The sequence below is a fragment of the Falco peregrinus genome, chromosome 10 (genome assembly GCF_023634155.1).
Source record: "Falco peregrinus isolate bFalPer1 chromosome 10, bFalPer1.pri, whole genome shotgun sequence".
Lineage (NCBI taxonomy): Eukaryota > Metazoa > Chordata > Aves > Falconiformes > Falconidae > Falco > Falco peregrinus.
This window is the reverse complement of record NC_073730.1, coordinates 27,544,904-27,565,330: the sequence shown is the minus strand read 5'-3', so window position 1 is coordinate 27,565,330 and position 20,427 is coordinate 27,544,904. Positions and strand designations below refer to the sequence as shown.

Genomic DNA, 20,427 nt, shown 5'->3' with positions numbered 1-20,427 from the left:
TCAGCCCATGAGCTCCTGATGATGGGGTGCAGCACTGGAGTCACTTACTGCTGGTCCCAAACAACCGTCTGATGCTCCAGGACCGGAACACACACAGCACCACTTGGCTTTTATGTAACTAAGATCAAGCCAGGTGCTTGAGGAGACCAGAATAAACTACCCTGTGCTTTCACCTACGGATAGATACCATGCTGAAAACCCACTGGTTTTGATGCTTGGTTTGGTGGTCTCTTGTTAGTGCTTTCTCATTCGTGCCCCATGCTGGGGCATTTGGCAAAGCGGACTCCCTCCACACTCTGCAAAATTACCTTGAGAAGGTACTGTAAGGGTTCCGACACCTACAGTTTAACCCACTTTAGGAATAATGGTTTAAAAAACACTTAAAAGCCTCTCTCGAGTGGGGGTAGGGACCTTACCTATTCCTCAAAACTCAGAGCCACAAAATTAATAAAGTTCCTGGGAAAACAGCCAGGGGTTTCCTTTGGGTTTTTTCTCATTGTGGCACATTCATTAACCAAATGCCACATTACAGGGAAGATGAAAAGTATTGGGATATTGAAAAAACCCACTACTTCCCAAGCACCAAGTGCCTGACGTTTTATTTATCTATCTATCTGCATTTCTCAAACAGAAAATACTCTCCTCTTGTGGGCCATGCAGACATACAGTGGAAGGAGAGGCTGCACACACACGCAAATCCAGCTACTCACAGCATATGTAACCACCTATTGCCGCTCAGGTCTAATTTTTATTTCCTCCTGCAATCAAACATTCAGGTTGCAGAGGAGCCTGGGCCAAAGAAAGGAGCTGCCAACAGCAACTCGGCTGTCTTTAATATCAAGGAGAAAAGGTTGTGAGCTGAATGGACTCAAGGCTAGTAATGTCAATTATTTATCTGCTTTAGAATCTTTTTCATCTTCCCTCTCGGGTCAGCCAATGACAAATCGATCGGTTAGACTGTGCCATCCTGCTTTCAAGCCATTATTCAGTTAGCACTGGGGATGTCTTCCCCCGTGTTAGTTATCAAAGGAAGAAATCGCCCACCCTGACCAGACGCTCCTTGTGCTGTGGAAGTTAAAATGGGAACCAAAACCAGCTCCCATTTTATCACTGAAAAGTGCTAAGCACTGAGTGAAGATGCTGCATTAATTCTTTATATTCACATTTAAGAATTATTTTTTAGCTCACGGCAGTGCTGGCACCCTATAGTGAAACAGGATACTGAAAAAGAGTACGGAAATCCTAGCTATGACAAAAAAATCTAAGTGAGCTGGTGAACACCGACCTACTCTGTCCCAGGCATTTCTCAGAATAAAACATTTGTCCACCTGTATGACGGCTGGAGGTTCAATGATGTTGTTACATTTCACTGTGTAAGATCATTTACAAGTTCTCCGGTCAAATTTGCAAGGAAGATACTAATACTGCATAATTCACTTTATGGGTTTCTGGCCTCCAATGTTAAGCCTCTATAAAACTATACATACATCTCTATATACACACACAGTAACAGCAAAAGACATTTGCTAGGGTATTTCTCATCTGACATTGAACATCAGCCTGCGTAAAGGCTTCTCTTCAGTATGAACACCCATCTCACGGGTCTGCACCACTGTCCCCAAATGTACAACTCCAACTGTGGAGTTGTATGGCCCAGCGTTTCCTATCTTCCATGGTAATGCACATTTTTGTTCAGGAGCACAGAAAATATCCTCAAGTAATTATTTTCCCTATTAATTTCCCACCTATTTTCCCACATAGAAAACTTTTTGAAAAATTTATAACCTCAAGACTCCTCGGAAGGTAAATTGAAGCGGTCTGGTCTTTCCAAGTCAGAGCCCACAGCAAAGGCACCCAGAGGCATGAACGCATCCCATTTGCCATACAGAGAGGAGGCACTGGACATGTAACAGCAGCCATTTAAACACTGACACTTAACTGCTTCACTGCTGCTCATCGCAGGAGATGCCTTCAGCTCATATACTAAACCCGGACTTCTCAAACATTAGGTCCATTTCTAGAAGCTTCCTCACAAAATTCAACTCCCACATGCTCCAAAGAGGAATGGCATCATCTTTCCCTGAAACGATGTGCTCTGCCAGCAGAGCCATCCTTCCCCACTCAAAACATCCACTGACAAGCAACACAGCAGCTCACATCTTTCAAAATGAAAACTTCTCCAAGGAGACGTGTGTCTTGCTCCACATCTAGTGTCACTCACAGTGCACTCACCTGGGGAACGTAAAACTAGTCAGGAGACTTAATCAGAGCGGTGCACAGCAGCACAGGCACCCACAGGCCACCAAACCTGCCATCCCTGGGACCCCTCTCCAGCCCAAGCAGATAAAGATGCAGTTGGCATTAAGTGACTCCCTAGGCATGTTCCAAAAAAGTTTAACATTCAAAAATCCTGAACTTCTTGGTGACGTTAATTCTGCAAGACTGCTTTGTCTCTTTGCACAACACGCTCCAAGATGTAGGATTTCTCACCTGACTTTTGGTGTGAGCCACTTCGCTTTTTTTCTGCCTGATGTCCAAATGTGTAAAATGGGAACAACCCTTCCTTCACTGAACGCCTCTTATTCCACGGGTATGCAAGTGCTTTAACATGACCAAAGAACTTCACACACGTAAATAAGCACGCTCTCACTTGTTTCACACACATACAGAACTACAAGTAAAATCTGCTTAACACCAGAGGATGGGCTGTGGCCAGAAGAGACATTTCCCCACAGCTGCTTCCAGGCCCTCACCCATGCTCTAATTTTGTGCGAACACACAGATTTGAGGAACCCTCCTGTGAAAGCTATGTGCTTTGTCAGGACAAGCATATACAAAAGCTCTCTGGTCCAAAGGCTGAAGACCAGAGTATGGAGTATTTTCACATCTGCTGCTTCACTGCTCTGTCCTTTATCTCTTCTCCAAGCCCTAGGCTGGGGGATGGAGGGGAGTGACGATGCAGTTTACTGTTGAGTGATTCAATGCCATTTTGCTGGGTTTAATTATGATTGCAGGTAAGATACAATGGTCTATTCCATCATTTCAGGAAAAACCCCACAGATAATAACCCAGAAGCACTCCGGCTGTATCAAGAGCAGGGCTAAGGGAAATGGCTGCTCTGGCTCTGTGGAATGAAAAGGACTCATTGGCAAACCTGAGTTCAGAGAAATCACGATTAAGAGAAGTTGCACAAAACTAACAGGTAAAAACTCTGGTGCCTGCTGAAAGCAGCAGAGCCAAATCTGAACCTTCAAAGGCAGCACGGAGAGGTCCTTTGAGCCACGGCATCACCACAGGCACAAAGGGTGAAAGAAGATTTGTTAACAAGCACTACAAAGTCCAAAAGGTTACACAGACAGAGGTTCCTGAAGAACAGAAACTAAGCAAACTTAGTTGAGGGTTTCCAGGTCTGTGGCATCTTTAAAGTTTCTTGTCCAAAGCTTTGCCCCAGGGTGCAGCAGTCACAGCAGATGACCCCTCTTATGACTAACTGAGCTACCACAAAACAGAACAAGCAATTACTTTAATTTAAAAAGGAAATACAGAACAACTACACCCTAAATCTGCAGCTTGCAAATGCTATAATCTGAATTTACAGGGAAGGAAAGGAGTACATGCTCTTTTACACCTCTGCCCTCTACAAAGCTTTGCTGGACTTCGGGGGGAACGCAGCTGGGTGCGTCTGAAGGCAGCCGACGGGCTGGCAGAGCACACTGGGGCGGCACACACGGCATGCCTGTACGCACAGCGAGGCCAGCACAACTGTACGCACGGGCAACTTAAAAATGCAGGTCCCTCTGCACAGGCCAATGGGCCTCGCTGATCCCAGTACCTTCCAGCTCCCGGACCCTCCCTTCTCCTCTCCCCCACCGAACACCTAAGCCCTCTCTGTGCCTTCCCCCCTATTTCGTCTTCCCCAGCTCCCCTACAAATCAGAGTATCCCCAGACCTCTCCACACACCCTCCCCTTACCACCCATTTCTTCACCAGGAGAAGCAGCTGCAGGTGGTGGCTGGCTGGCTCAGTGGCAGGTAGCCCCTGGGGAAGCTATGGGAGAACACAGGTGGAAAATACAAGGTTTTCAGCAAAGCACTGCACCAAGGGCACCCGACACCAGAGCTCTGTGACTAACTGTCAGCAAGCCAGCATTTTCTGGCTGCAGCTCCAGTTGTTGTGTCCCCCCGCTACCTTCCAAACAGTTTGGGATGGGGTGCAGAAGACTCAGCTCTGTTCCCCATTGCTCACTGCTGCAGCCTTCCTCCTCCCGGGCCTTGTGCTTCCCACGCCTCCTTCACTGCTGAGCATGACTGCAAGGCAATCTTTTTGACAAATGACTTTGTAGGACAGAGAAGTCTGAGGCTGCTGTTGTTTGGTTACCCTACAGTGACAGTGTGGTTTGTAGTTTTGCAGACAATTACAAGAATTAACATGGACAGATTTAGAGCCTGAATTTTGTAGAAATACCTGGCATTTAAAAAAAACGCTAGAGAAACCCAGATAAATAGCAAGATCTTTGGGCAGTTACATTACTAGTTTATTTCCAGAAAACACAGTAGTATTTTCTCCTACAGCCCTATTCACTGTATTTTAAACAAGGACCATGCAGTCCTATCAATCAAAACAGGAGAGTAACACCGAAGTAAACATTCTGAACTAACAATAGGAAGTGTTAAAATAGCAGTAGCTATATTCCATGTTGTTTATTCATTTAACTGAAAATTAAAATAGAGGAAGCATCTGACCACAGAGGAATGACCCCATCTGTTTGCTATTTTATCATCTGATAGATTTCACGGATTCAAAATACAGAAGGCATCAAGAGCTCAAGAGAACCCAGATTCCTTCTCCCCTTACTGGAGGCTTCTCCCTTTGCTCCAGCAGTGTCACAGCATGCTACCTGCTCCTGTGAGGGAAGAAAGAAACAAACCTATTTCTCAGACGACAGAGCAGGAAGGAGAGGGGGACACAAGACTGCACTTCAGGGGGTCGCTGGCTCTTTTTAGATTGCAAACTTCCTTTCAAAACTCTGTTCTGCCCTTGTTCCAGCGTCCCCCAACACGAAGCCAGGTCACCTGAATCCCCATGTAAATTGTAAAACGCTTCCTTCGCATCCTTTCAGACGCTGTCCCTTTTTCGGGACAAAGCAGCACAGTTTAAACAATCTGTACCCCATGCATCACACATTTTCTTTCTGATATTTGATGCAACCGAATTGCCAGGCAATCTTCAACAGCAGCAGTGACCTTTCGTATGCTTTTATGGATGGGCAAATTTAATTTCTAAAAATAGATTCAATTTCTGGAATATATATTTATTTCAACACATGCTGTATCTTCCCTCATTCTAAGCTGTTTTGTAGAATTATGTCAAGCTTTAGCTGTAAAAAATAAAGTGAAGCCCTTCTCCCTCACAAAATGATGATGATGTTATGAAATGGCATAAATAAAATATACACTATGATCAGCTGAGGACAAACATAACGTTTATAACCTATTACCACCAAATGCATAACATTTCCTTCAATGCTTCCCCAAACAGATATTCCGTAGTCACCTCTCAACTTTGACTTGAAAGGGCATCACTGACTTAAATAAAACGCACAGAAATATTTTAGCTGCTACAGTGAAAAGGGGTTATTTATTGTAACAATGAAATAATAAAGAGAACATTTCTTCAGTTATTTTAGTCCGCACATCTGAGAACAGACTGTGCCTAGCTGTTTTGCTGATCCTGCGATAAAACCAGGTCCTCCTGTGACTGCATGGCTGTTTTGCAAGGCATCAGGAGAGAGAGAACATTAAGCTGCCACAAAAATGTTACCGAAGTGAGAAGGACAGGATTTGGGGACACATACAGAAAAATATTTTTTTTTAAAGCAGGAATTAAGCGTCATAGGTCAAAAAATGAGTGCAAAGATGACCCTCCCCAGCCAGCTGATGTTCAGTTGAGGTATAAGGGACAGCAGAGACCACAACTGTTTGAGCAAGGAGATGGGATGCAAGCCATCAAGACCAAGGTGACCTTGGCAAGCGGAAGTAATTTGCCCCTGTAAAAGGGACTTTCACAAATTATTAATTTCAACTTTCTATCAAAACAGCTTCCAAAAGGTAGCCAGAGAAATGCTACCTGCAGGGCTGCAGCTACCCAGCGTACCTGGGCAGAGGCCATCAGCCTATCCATCAATAGGACGTTACGGATTTATTCCAGGCCATAAAAACCAACTACACTCACGAAAACGTAAAAAGTAATGCTTAGTACTTTTCCAGCTCAATGTTATTCTAGTATTTAATTAAATATTTTTTAGCCTGCAAATCTATATGCCACTAAATCCCTTTCTATATGTTCTTTTGAGACAGGCTCTTTCGATGTACTGAAGGTGCATTTTTAATAACGGTAAAGGGTATCTAGCTAGACTAAAGTAATCAGCTCTGACAATTAAATAAATTCCACGACTTAAAATACTTCAACCTTATAATGAATCACAGTGAGAGGCTGGAAAGGGGCATGTGGGAGCAACAGGCAAGCTAGGAGACTTCAGTGGTGCTGAGGACAATTTTTCATCACTTCACAACCCTTTAGAAACTAGGGATGCCTCCAGCAACATGGGGGCTGCTGGGAGCGGTAAAAACACGATTCACTACTCGGCGCGAACACTGGGAAACCTCTATCCCCACCACACAGTACCAGGGAATCAGATCTAATAAGATTTCTGAGAACAAATCCTACAAGGGGTAAGGTAAGGTGATCGCATGCAATTCTGCAATTAAAAATTGGGTTGGAAACTGCTGATTAGTTGTCCATGTGTCCAAAGCTTGGCTATTTGAACAGAAAGCTCTCCTGGGTCAGTTTCAGGCATCTGCATAAACACTTACTTGAAAACAATTTTATTTAAAAAATAGCCTAAAACATCTTCCCAGCCACTGGAGAAATTATGCAGCTCCTGTGCATGTGGGGTTAGGTCAGTCTCTTTGCTTCTTACTAAGTTTTAACAGCTTTCAAGAGTCTGACAAAATGGCACATTCTATAAAAGTATATTAGCTATTAATAATCATGAAAAACCTAAACCTAATAAACTACTTATATTCCTAAAATTTATATTGAATTTAAAAACAAAGAAAAAAATATTCTGCGAAGGTGTTTTAGCGTGGGAAGTTCATGGATAACAAAGATGTTACTATACACGATAAAAGGAAGGCATAATAGTTTAATTTTGCATGAGACACATGTAAAATATTTGGGTGGCTTGCAGTTTTTGTAGTTTGTATGTTTCCTGTAGCCTTGGAATATTATGAATACAAATACAAGACTCACAAAAATCAGAAGAGGCAACATAGGTACTTAGGATGAGAAATATAGCACCTTTGCTAAAGCTGAATAATGTTCAAAATGTAGAAGTGCTGCATTAAAAACTGCTCTATATTTTTTCAAGTTCTACTGAGTTTTTAATGAATTTAGAAGATAGGTTAGTACTTTCAGAATACTGTATTTTTCCTGCTAATGTGCCTTTAAAAGCAATTTGGAGAGCAACTTACTGTTCAACTTTTCATTGTAAGTGGAAACTGCTGAGTCCAAGCGTGTATTTCCACCTGCAGCAGCAGATAAGACTGTAGATTTTGCTGCCTTGCCTTACACATTCCTGTAAGTTTTTCTATTTAACTGTGCAAAACCATGCTGTGAGCATTTTGATATATGGCCAACATATATATCTATGGGATGGAACTTTGTTGGTCTAAGGGAGGTTCTGGAAATAGCTATGTCTATGCAATCCATGCAGCTACCCCACCACTTTGACAACCCTCTGGCTCAGGACTTCCTCACTAATGAAACAGACCAGGAAAAAACTTGCTTGAAACCATCCTTAGAGATGCACAGGACTACAATAAATATTTTTGCTTTCCCAAATACCACTCTGTCCAAACCAAAACCTTTAATGAGAAAGGATAAGTACAACTGAAGTATTGACCATACAGTATCTTTTTTTGCAAGATACAAAAATCACTGACATTGTTTGAACCAGTATTTTCAGAAGTAAAAATTCTGGTTTTATGTTCTTCAACATTTTTGCCTTTGAAATACAAATTAAGTACAGCAGAAAAATTAAGAAAATAGTATAAATCAAAAGGCAGCATTCAAATACGATCAAAGTCTTAGATAAATCAGATCTGCTGTTTGTTTGCATTCAATTTTTTGATTCACATTCCTTAAGCTATATTATTTGTCAGAATTTGGGATGTGGAAATCTTTCATGAGCTGTTTCAAAAAAGCTTTATCAGCCATGCAGCAAAAAACGTGACAGTGTAGAAGCTTGCTTTTCTTGTGAGACCACTAAAGAAGGTCATTGAATAACTAATGGTCTATTACAATGAAGTGAGAGACTTCAGTGGGATCTCTAAAGCCTCCAGCTTTTAAAAGATTAAATCAAACTAAGGATGTGGAAACTGAGAAGAAATGTGGTGCATTTTTTTTGTTTGTTTGTTTTTTGGAGAATGACATATTCTAACTTGAGACAAACATACTTTCAACACCTGATAATGACATGAGTGTCACTAAAAGAGAGCTCCATGTCAAGGTATTTCCTATTAAAACATAAGAAAACCTCTACCTTATGAATACACCGTCAGGTACTTCACCTGTTTATGGATAACTATCACTATGGCTGTTTTATTCTACATTTAAGCCTCACTGCAATGCTTTAGGGAGCTTCCTGCTACTTTCCTCCCTTTAACAATAGCATCAATTTGAGAGAAGAGAGATTTCATCTCCTGCATGTCCTCCCATTGTTCCAAGGAGGAGCTCGTTAGCCCCCTTACAATGGAGACTAAAATAGTGATGAAATTGCCAGAAACCGTTTCAACTACTTTCACCACTTCCTGAATTGTGCAAAAGGCGTTTTGTGTTGTCTTACCTTTATGGTTTTGGTCTGGAGTCTGAGTCCATTTAAAGTGTTAATGGCTTTCTCTGCATCCTTTGGATCAATATAGTTAACGAATCCATACCCTAAACTCTGCCCTGTTGAAACACAAGAAAGAAAAAAAAGGCCTCAGTGTTGATGTGTTTTTTTTTTTTTGGTTTTTTTTTTTAAAGCACAGGAAAAGCTTCCAAGAGTGGGAACACAATTTTCTTGCACTGTTCATTCCATCCCTGCTTTCCCCTATGGTCTCTATGCCGTTCTTCACCACTTCATTATTTCATTAATACAGTGGAAGCAAACAAACATTTTAAAATGCTGCTCTGAAGAGCCTGCTTCAAAAACAAGAAGCAGCAACCCCCCACCCTGCCCTCCCCAGGAGTTTACCAAAAAGCATGTGTATGAGGCTTGACAGCAGCAGAACCGTGTAATAGTTTTGTGCTGAATTCCTAATAAATGTGATGGCTGACCTGGCAAAGCAGTGATGAGGCCACCTCCTAAAAACGATCCCCCCACCCCCCAATTTTTCTGCTGTTGTTTGTAAGTGCTTAAAACACAAAAATCAGGAAATGGTGTTTTAACATTAACCTTGAAGCAGCTGACTGAGAAACAGACAACCATCTTTACGTCTTGTTTTATTGCTCGGTGAGCAGCCAGTAAATGGGAAGAGAAAGGACAGATCAAATCGCAGTAGAGTCAGAGACCGCATTAAAGCTTTCCTCTGTGTACTAGAGATGACGGCAAAACCAAAACAGTACACCAACTGCCGCTGCGCACGGGATGGCAGGAGCCCACTTTAGCAGCCAAAATCATTTCAACAGCTTCTGTTTTACTAGCAAGATCCGTGTTTGCATTTGCAGTAGAAAGAGGAGACCGGGTTATTAACCGGGTAAAGTAATACGGAGCTCGAGAGGCCGTACTGGTAGCACTACAGATACTCCCGCACACAGCACAAGGGCAGAGCTGTGGGTCTGCAACGGGCTGCGAACACCCACACCAGAGAGGGACCTTTTCCCAATTCCCAAACAGCATTTTTGCAGCATCAAATCTATTAATGCAACGTGACAGACAGCCCCTTCCAGATCCTTTCCTTCTTGAGCCTCCTACTGAAGTTATTTTGCAGATTTGGAAAACAAAGCAATTCTTATACATTTGGTGGGGGTTTTTTGTGTGTGCTTGGTTTGGTGGGGGTTTTTTTTGGGTTTTTTTTTTTTTTTTTTTTTTTTTTTTTTTTTTTTTGGTGAGGCACATACACTTAGAAACACACACAGATAATCAAAATTTCAGTAACAAGCGAGCCTGAGCAGGCAGGCAAGTGGTCCTTTATTTCAACCATGCTTCTCATCCCTCCCAGGGAGGGGGACAGCACTTGTGGATGAAGATTTCTATCTGCAGGAGCAGCAAATAGCAATCCAGCTCCTGCTCACCAGGAGCAAGCGGAGGTTGGGAGAGCAGCTGCACACCAAGTGCCTTGATGTACCCTGGAGGCACAGATCCTGCCTCCCAAGCACAAAGCTTTGTTTCTTTGTCTCCTGGACTACAAAAAAGCATCTGTGTGTTTCTCAAAGTCAGACGCCACCAAAAATACAGCATTTGCTGTAACACAAATACAGGGAGCGCTTCTGTCTTACAAAATCAGTTCAAAGCATTAAAAGCTGCTAACTATGCAATAAAAGACCTTAAAAATCCATGGAAACACCACAGTTCATGCTTAAAATGCCCACATGCAGGCGTAAGGATTAGAAATGGCTTTTTTAACCTACATATATATCCAGGGAGCAATTCCATCCAATCAATTTAACTTCAGAAAAAAAATGTATAAAAACATATCTAGTCTTCCCAGAAAGCTGAATTAATCTCAACAAAAATATTCTTACCCTAGTTACACGACATTAACAAAGAATGAGCCGAAATCTGACTGAGCACGAAGTCTGGAGCAGAAATACTATGAAGATACTTCCTGTGCTGTACCTTCCTCTTCTTGCCTACCTGAGATTTTATACAGCCCCAATCCCTGTGCCTCTGAACACATCAAATCCTTAATATATTTAACCCTCAACAGTTCTAGGCAGAAGGAAGCCATTCTCTAGGAGACAAACCACTTTTTATGGAGGAAGGATGAGGGCTTAGAAAACCCAAGTTTGTGTCGCTACTTTCCACATTAACCACCCATGAACCTTCAGAGGCACGCAGGTAACAGGAGTCGCTGACGCAAGGCCCTGGGGTTTATGTCAGTCTGCCTGAACACAGGCTTCCATGTCCAGCCACTGTTACTCTCAAGGAACATGGTCTGACCAATCTCTACAATATGTACGATGATTTTTAATAGTCTCTCAGAGGAACCTTCTCCCCGTCAATACTTCTGCAAGGACAAAACCATGGATAACAAATGCCTAGACAACACAAACTGTAGGAAAGGGAAATAACAGCAAAATCATGATACAAAAATCTCATAGACCATTCACTCTTTTCCTTGGAGTTCTCCAGTAACATTATTCAAGTTATTTAGCTATCATCTTTCTCACCACCAACTGGAAACAAACAAGTATTTTCTCCAAGGTGAGGTATAAGGAGTACTAACACAAAGCCGTCTCCATGCCTGTCTGCAGAACTGGGCTTAAAGAAAATAATTACACTGTCATACATTTTCGCTTAGAAGAATAAGCACACAGAAACATGATTTCTTCTTGTTAGTATATTTTGTGATGTTCAGGACTATATACAAAACTTGTAATACAGTTTAAGGCCTGTTACTCGTAAGCTGTTGGTTAAGATTTCATATCAAATATATTAATTGCTATATTCGCTGTATTACAGTCTCACAACAAGGGTGGGTCTACTGGGCATTTTGAGCACTGAATTTCTGCTAATTCAACAAAAACATGTTTTATCTTAAGAAACCTCAAACCCCACACCCTTTGCAGACCACAGAAATCGTGGTGCAGTGGTTTCAATCAGCAAACTCCTGTTGCTGCCTTCGGCCATATGACTCATATTGTACCAGTGAAGCTGAAGGGAGAGCATCTTTCTGCTAAAAGCTTGCTACATCAGGGGTATATTTTTTTTGGTTTCTTTTGTGTTTTCAAGCATCTCCCCTAAACACCATCACTGAATGAAGATAGCTCCCCCCCCCCCCCCCCAGCTCAAAAAACCGAAGAGAAAGTAAACTCTGAAAAAACCCCACGTTTTGTGAAAAAGCTTTACAACTGCTGGCAGATATCATAAAGTTTTAGTGTGCTAAACATTTACAGCTAAGAAACTAAAAATACAATACTTCCTGCTACAAATATTATTTTCAAATTACTCTCAAGAGCAATACACCTTACGTCAGACAAAACACAGTATCTAGATACTAAAAAATAAAAATCTTTACTAGTAGAGAAAGAAGAGAAAGATTTTTTTCAGAATGTGGTGAAGCAGTATGAACTTTTTTTTTCCCCCTATCGTGTACTCTCCCCCTGCACCTACTCGAAAAGGGTAACATTGCTTTGGACGCAATCTGGCAGCATGAAGCAAGCAGCTGGACCTCTCAGTGGGATCCCACACAGACACTGAAGTTCATTCCCATGCTACACTTCCCAGGAACAGCACCGTAAATAGTAAATATTTTCTGCGTTTTGGAATCCAGTACTTCATTGCATGCTGCGATTCAGTAGGGCAGGCAAGAGATTATTTCTGGATGATAGTAAACCAACACCTTGTTATATCACTATTACCATTGCTCTTTCTGAATGTTTTATCTAGCTTGCAGAAAAGGCGTAGTGGACCTCCTACTATCTGGTAAAGACCAGATCTAGAAGTGCGCAGTAACAGGGTTAAAAATTATCAAGGACTTGACAGTCTTAAAACAACCCACCCATATGCAGAGCCAAGCCCAAGCTGGTAACATACATAAAGGGCTCCATTTCAGAGCTGAAAATCACAAAGATTAAAACAAACTGTAAGAAAGAATATAGAGAAATCAATACACCCTTTTTATAATATTTACCTGTAAATGCAAAAACCTGCAACTATGAAAAAGGCGATGCCAGTTAGACCTGCACCTGCTTTTACTTCCTTTGTAAGCCAGTCTCATCAGGGCAATTCCGTATTTAAATTAAGAGATATTAAGAGATTAAGAACCAATGTAAGCTAGAACAGAAAAGTAATAGGAAATAAACAAAAAAACCCCAGAAAAAACCCTTCTGGTTAGTAAAGGTTGGAATAACAAAAGCTTTTTTTTTTTTCTTCCAGATTATGAACAAAGATCCCTTAAGACTCATGCTGACTCATCAACAGATACTAATAGTAACAGGGAATAGTACAGAGAAAACAGATGTGTTATGTATACCTGAAGAAGCTCTATAAAGTACTAACTAGCAACCCAGGTGGATGTTAAACAGGAGGTCCTAAAATTATACATGTTTAAATGAGATGATCTGGATTATTTGCATAGAATAGACTCCAAAGAAATGGGCAAATAGCTCTCTTGTGATTGTCAGCAGTTCTCACAGCACTGAACAAATTCTAGGAGCCTGGAGGAAAGACAATTTTGCACTAAATTCAGAAAGGGAAGACTGGATGACCGAGTAATTACAGGTCCATCAGTCTAATGCTGAGCAAGGCAAAATTACAGAATATTTGATACTGGACTCTAATAATAAAGAATTAGAGAGGGGTAATAAAATCAATGTAAATCAAATTAGGTCTACAGAAAATAGATTCTGTCAAACTAAACTGACATCCTTCTTGATGAGATTACATGTTTGACTTATAAATTTTAAGAATGTCGATTTAATAGCATTGATATACTTGGTCTTCTATAAAGCACTTGATTTGGTACTGCTTATTAATTGACCAAAGCGAAATTAACATGGCACACATTAAATGGATTAAAAAAAATATAAATCAGCCAACAGATCTCTAACTGAGAATTGTGAATAGGAAATAACCAGAAATATGTTTTCCTACAGGTCTATCTCAGGAAACAGATCTACTAGGCCCTACACTGTTTATTTCCATTGATGAGTGGAAAAAACCCAAACTCCTTGCTCCTGAAGGTAATCGACTGCAGAAAGACAGGGTGAGAGGATAAGAACAAAGAGGACAGAGCGAAGGTGCAAAGCAACTTAAGCTCGTCAGTAAATGACAAATACGTACATTTAGATAGGACAAACCCAAGATTACAGCCCAACAAGCCAAGTTAACTGCAGCATATTTTCCAAATGGGAAATGAAGGACTCTGATAAAGAATGACAGATAATCAACCACATCTCAAGCTTGCAATGCTGCCAAAAGGGTTATGCCAAATGCTGCATAAAAGCCACACACACTCAAAGAGGGAAAGAAAAATTGCTGCTTCTCATCTGGCTGTGTGCTTTGCTGCCGAAGCGCCGTGCCCAGTCCTGGTGTACGTGCTTCAAGAAAGACAGCAATGCCTTGGCGCTGGTGCCACAAGAATAAACTGCAGCACTTTCAATTGAAAGATGGGGGTAAATCTGTCTACCTGATCAAAAAAAGGTTAAGATGAACCTTAACAGTACTACATTAACACTCATCTGAAGTACAGGTATCTTTTTTTGTTGCCTGTCCAGCAGATAAAACATGGAGTTATGTATCCCAAGTCCCACTGCTGGGTAGCTGAAACAAGAGAAAGCAGGCTAGAAATAAAGCAAATGCTGTTTTCCCGGGAAAAGGCATTTGTCCTGTTTTTGACAATGAAAGTAACAGATTATTTTTACTACCTACCAACCATTTTGTCAGCTGACAATTGAAATTTCTGAATTTTTTTTTCTGAAAGCTATGCTCTAGCTCAAGAGGAACTAATCCAGGAAAGGTTTTGGTGAGATGTGTTAAGTGCTCAATCATCTCTTCCACTCTGAAGCTCTACACACACACACTGTTCCTGCTGGTTGTTCTCCATACAGCTCCTGCTGCCATCATTCCCACAAGGGAAGCAGAAGTTAACTACTTTTCTCAGACTAATTTGAAGCCTTCCTATTGCTGGAAACTTTTCTAGAAGCCACTTATAGAGGAGTACAACTTTGAATTGCTCACCTATGACTGATTGAGCTAGAAAAAGTTTTTTAAATATCCTTTTTCCTTGGAAAAAAAAAATTACTCCAGAATGCAAAGTCACATCAAAGGACTCTGGGACCCACTGTGAACAGTCATGCAAAAACAAGCGCAGAACAGGACAGCAACAATGCAAACTGCCTTAATTGCGGTTTTGTTGTCCCCTGCCCAAATGTAAAACCTAAAGCTGCTCACCTGACAGTCATAACATGAACGCCACTGAGCGCCGATGCTTTTCTGACACAATCCCTTCCTTCAGAAGTAGGCCACATCTGACAGCTCATCTCATATTAGCCAGGCAGAAGCCGTCAGACAGTAACAGCCTTCAGTCACTCCGGGTTTGGGACCAAAACATAAATAAAGGTTCACCATGAATTCTCTGAGCCTTCTGGCTCCAATTTCTGCCTGTTCCAACTTCGGCAAGTGTTTAGGGAAGAAACTGGTGCCAGGGTGAGCTTCTCTCTATCAAAGCTGCTGAGGTCAACTTGCTGTCCACCTGTGACTATTCCAAGCAGACCTTCCATGCTCTTCAGCCTTCCCCAATGATACCTATAAACTGTGGATGCCCCTAATAAATACCACCTACAATACAGTGACTGGCAAGGAAAGCAGCAAGCAAGAGAGGGGCAAGAGAAAGACTTGCCACGCTTTCTGCTTTCTAAGTAACAGTAGCAGGAGAGACTTACTGATTTTCAAAGTAAGCCCTGCTCCAGCTGGTAGTCCCATTTCAGAGCACAACCTGTGAACCTCCAAACCATTTCAGAAGTGTTTTAAACACACTCCTGGAAGGACAAAGAATGACAAACTCATATGAAAGCTGTATGAAGGAAGAGCTTTCGGAGAAGGTTACATAAATACCCTTGAGAAGACACATTCAAAATGTACAAAGAGGGTCAATGTGAATAGCCTGCCTTTTTTTTTTCCCCTCCTTTCCCCTATGACAGTTACCAACAAATAGAGCTGTTTACCTAAAAAAAAAAAAAAAAAAAGAGGTAAGCTGGAGAGATGATTCAGATCAAGGGAAAATGAGATCTGCTCATGAGACCGGTTTAAACTCTGCTCCTTGTCTGATGCTTTTTTTTATACCAGTAACATCAGTCTCATTCATCCTCCATCCCTTTATCAAGGAGAAGCACCTGCTGTCACCCCAGTGATGCACACTGCAGTTACAGGAGAAGGAAACCAGGAAGGAAGCAGCCTCTGAGCACAGCGCTCCTAGTACCAAACAATTAAGCTAAGGCTACTGCTGTCACAATTCACTGTAATCAGGCTATGAAAGTAACCTGTTCTGTACTTAGTGCACCTCTACCACAGCATCCGTTTAGTCTATAGCTTATTTAGACTAGATTCCTTATATTTGTACAGACTAGGATTTGTTAAGTATGTGTTGCTTATGAATAGCAAGAAAGCATCCTCCTATTACAATATAACTGTCACTTTTGCAGGAATTTAGGGGAAAATGCACAGTATTTCTCAAAACAGACACAAGAGAAGTATGAGAACTAAATAGCTTAGTTTCTGCCTTTTGCAGGAAGGTGACTGGGTTCTGGTTTTGTTTGGGAACCTTCCATCAAATTCTGTATTTTGAGTACCCTTGTTCTTTTGAGAAGATCTACCTTCTGGATTAGGAAGAGTCAGCTGTATTTAAATGTGATCCAATCTAGCGCCCCAGATACACTTCGATGCTACAGTGCACCTACAATTAAACAGCATGACTTATCCTTGGTTAAAACCAGCCAGCAGCAAAATTTTTGTCAGTAGATTCATCTTCTTAAGGTCCTACCAGAGAGACAGGCAGGTTCCAGACTTGTGCTGGGATACTCCTGCCACAGATCCCTTCCTAAAAAACATGTTCGTGGCTTCATAACAAATAAGTAAGCAAATCTTATTAAAATAAGCCTTGGGAAAAACCCCTGTGTTGCACAGGCTGGAGCCTAGCTGCAGCTGGAGCACCTGTAAAGGTGTACATGCTGACACAATCCTGCTCAGGCAGGACAAGACTCCTCAGGCAAACTCTTCCCCTAAGGCATCAGAACCCTGATCCTCAAATAGCAAAGGCTGGGCCCTCCCCATAGGAAATCTGCAGGGAGAAAATTTGTATCACTGCCTTAATTCTGGCAGTGCCAGAGAAACTTGGATAAAGGCTTATTTGTGCGGAGACAGGCCTTTTTGGGGGGCTCATGGGGAGTCACGAGTTGCACAGTGAGCTCCCACGGGAGCTTTACACACACAGGATTTAATAAACTCCAGTCCAAGTGGAAGGGGCTTCTTTGCACCAGGCCTTCTGCAACAGAGACGCTGCTACATGATTAAAAAAATCCCCCAAAGGAAGCCCTTGCAAACAGCGTGCTACATCCCACGTAAAACTCTCCCTTGAGGAGACGATGAGAGGGAAAATGAACCAGACATACAGACACCACTCACTCAATTTTAATATCTGAATGGGAAGTGCCAGATACCATGACAACAAGCCTAGGAAAATAACTAGAAAAATAAAAGGGGAATAAAAAAAAAACCTGTTGCCCGAAACGTGAAGCAAATCCTATAAATGTAGCTAAAGTGTTCAAATGATTAGCGTTAGTGAGGTAACCGTAACCCTTGGACCTCTGCATCTGTTTGGAAGAGAACCACCAGGACCTGAACACAGCGGCCTCAAAAACAAAGCAAGACCCCCAAAACCCAACTACAAGCAATGTCATTCAACCAGCACCTCAAGTTAGAGAGCGTGACTTCACCAGGCAGCATCAGAGATTACGCAAGTTTTGTCCTCCTCTGTAGTTTTGACAAATCCCTTAAATGCAAGACAGTGTCTTAATGTCTTGATTTTCAGAGATGATTAAGCAGTAGCAGTTCTCATCACATGAAATTCCAGTTGACGGTAGCTGCTACCCCTCAGAATTAGACACTCTAATGATTCTCATTCTGGAACAGCCCCACACATGCACCCAAGAAAACAGAACAAGATGGAGCGTGCTTTGACAGAACCTGCTGCTGCCCAGCACCACTAGATCCTTTCAAAAATCCTACTCCCACAGAAATTTCAGGAGGGCTTTCAAAAACATGCAATTACTTCATTTTAAACTTGACCATACCAGCAATATAAAACACACCTACTCTTGCAGATAGTGCCTTACAGTCTCTTAAGGGCTTCTAGCATTTCAGATGTTCTGCATTTCACCTGAAACAAGACTTTGCTCTTACCTGCATACTACACAGAGTTTTCAAAGTCAGCTGTGTAATTACTGTACTTGAGGACATGGACTAATCTGCATGCAAAGCTTAAGTGGCAGTTTGAGACAAATGCTGCTGAATTGGCTGGAGTATTCTGCGGTTCCGATTACCAGCATGGAAGCACTTTATCTCTGTACCACACCTTTCCTCATAAACACAGAGGAAAGCACTTTATTCCTATTTTGGAGAGAAGAAACTGAAGGCATGAAGATTTCCAGGGTTACTTGGACAGAGTAACACAGTCACTAGAGCAAGGCTCTAAAACTGGACCTGCCCCACCCTAAGCAATTTTATCACTGGACCACTGAGATTCATGCTGGGCTGGAGATACCCTGTAAGAATTTTATGCTTACAGAATATATTACAGAACATTTTATGCTACAGAATGTACTACCCTCTTCTTTTGTTTTCCTGCTTCTATCAGGTTTCTTTAAATGTAAAACTGATTTTAAGCACGAGTGTGTTCATATTACTGCAAGCAACTGATTAAGTACGTTTCCAGAAGCTACTGCTCCCGACATAACGCAAGACAACCAAGTTCCATTTCTGAACAAATATTTGGATTCCTCCCCCATCTAGCTGACATCTCTTGCTTCCCTTCTTTTTATCTTCTCCCTCCCTTCCTTCAAGGAGCACACAGCCTCTGAATCAGCAGCTGTTCTGAGAAAAGCATGGCTGCACTCCTCCCCTCTTTGTCCCAGAACAGAACAGGGACTGTACTATAAAAATCTAGTGTTCTGGGGACAGGCATGAATGGACAAGAAACAGCCATGACTTGTCTATCCGGAACAGTAAATTCAATGCTGAAGAGATGAATTAAACAGAGGAATGCAGACATTAGAAACAAACAGGCTAAGTTAAAACAATATTCAGTTAGAAAAAGTGAAAACAAATAGACCCAGATAAAACCCGAAGGACATACCAGAGATAAAAAATGGTAAGCAGCAGTGTGAAAAGAAATTAGCAACAGGAGTTAAAGAAGTCATTGCATTACATAAAGGATGCAATATGTGGCAGGCAGCCTTTCACATCCCAAACGTGCGATGTCACATTAAGGAGTGGGAGGGGATACAGTATTGCTGGACCAGCAGTACCGAAAGAATGGTAAAGGGTGTATTCAACTTAGTAAGCAATGGATATACTGGAAATGAGGAAAGCAACAAACTGGAGGCAAATTTCAGCAACCACCAGGTTTTTAAATCAACAATGATTTAAGGCTTGGGAGCAACACTGGACACTTTTAATCTTGCGTCTTAAAACACTAAAATATGCTGTCCTTCGGGTAAATTGTGACTAAAAAGAAATGCAAAAGCCTATAGATACTTCCAATGCCTAAGGACTACGAGCAGAGATGAAATGTTCAAAGTGTGCTACTTAACACTGTTACTCATTAAGGGAAGATGAAATTAAGAGGGTAAAAAAAATACACTGTCTGAAACCAAAGAGAAAAGGCACTCCAACAGCGTGAATCAGTAGGTCATGGAGGAGGAACACGCTTCAGTCTTCCTACATCCCATCTCAAACATCAGTACTTTTGAAATTTCGATGAACGTGGAAGGCACCTAAAAAAATTTAATACTGAACAATGGAGCGGAAATTGAAAGCAAACCAAAGGAAACAAGCGATTCTTCTACTGGTAAGACTTGGACCACAGGGCCCAGTGAGTTCCAGTCCCAGTGATCCTATACCATACCACGTGCATAATTTAGGTGCAAACGTACCAAACGTCAACAAAAGTGATTCCAGGCACCTAAAGTAAAATCTCATGAGAAAACCCACTGTTCTAGAAGATGATGGTAGTTGGTGGAGTGCTGGGGAAAAGAACGGCAGAAGGACAGAACCACAACAGAGCCTGTGCACTCACCAGGGTTCACACCTTTGTGATGGATCAGAGAACTGCAAAGGCAGAGTGAAAACTCAGTTGTGGCTTAAAGAAACATGCAGCTTGGTTTATAGGAGAGATATTTTTTGTTAAAGACCAAGAACATGCTCTCTCACTGTGAAGAATTATGCAAGCAGAGGAATCTGGAAAGGAAAGGTACAGCTCAGGTACGAAAATCCAGTGTATCCTCAAACCTGGGAGCATTTTATGTGCAAGTAGTGGCAGTAATGCTTTCAGTCTAAAGGAAATGGCAGAGGCACATAGAACTGGAGAAAAATTAGTTTGTTTTGCAAAACAAGAATATTAAGTAGGGCATAACAATACACTGCAGCAGCAATATCTGAAGCCTGGA

At 41.7% G+C, this 20,427-nt stretch overlaps 1 protein-coding gene across 11 annotated transcripts in view; it reads right to left on the bottom strand.

The window, feature by feature from the left end:
* ELAVL4 (ELAV like RNA binding protein 4) overlaps positions 1 to 20,427 on the bottom strand; it is an 83,290-nt gene that overhangs the window by 11,519 nt on the left and 51,344 nt on the right. For all 11 annotated transcript variants that reach the window (XM_055815677.1, XM_027788290.2, XM_013299987.3 and 8 more), the window contains exon 3: positions 8,906 to 9,009. In XM_055815677.1, the coding sequence (XP_055671652.1) occupies positions 8,906 to 9,009 (104 nt within the window). The remainder of the gene's footprint in view (positions 1 to 8,905; positions 9,010 to 20,427) is intronic.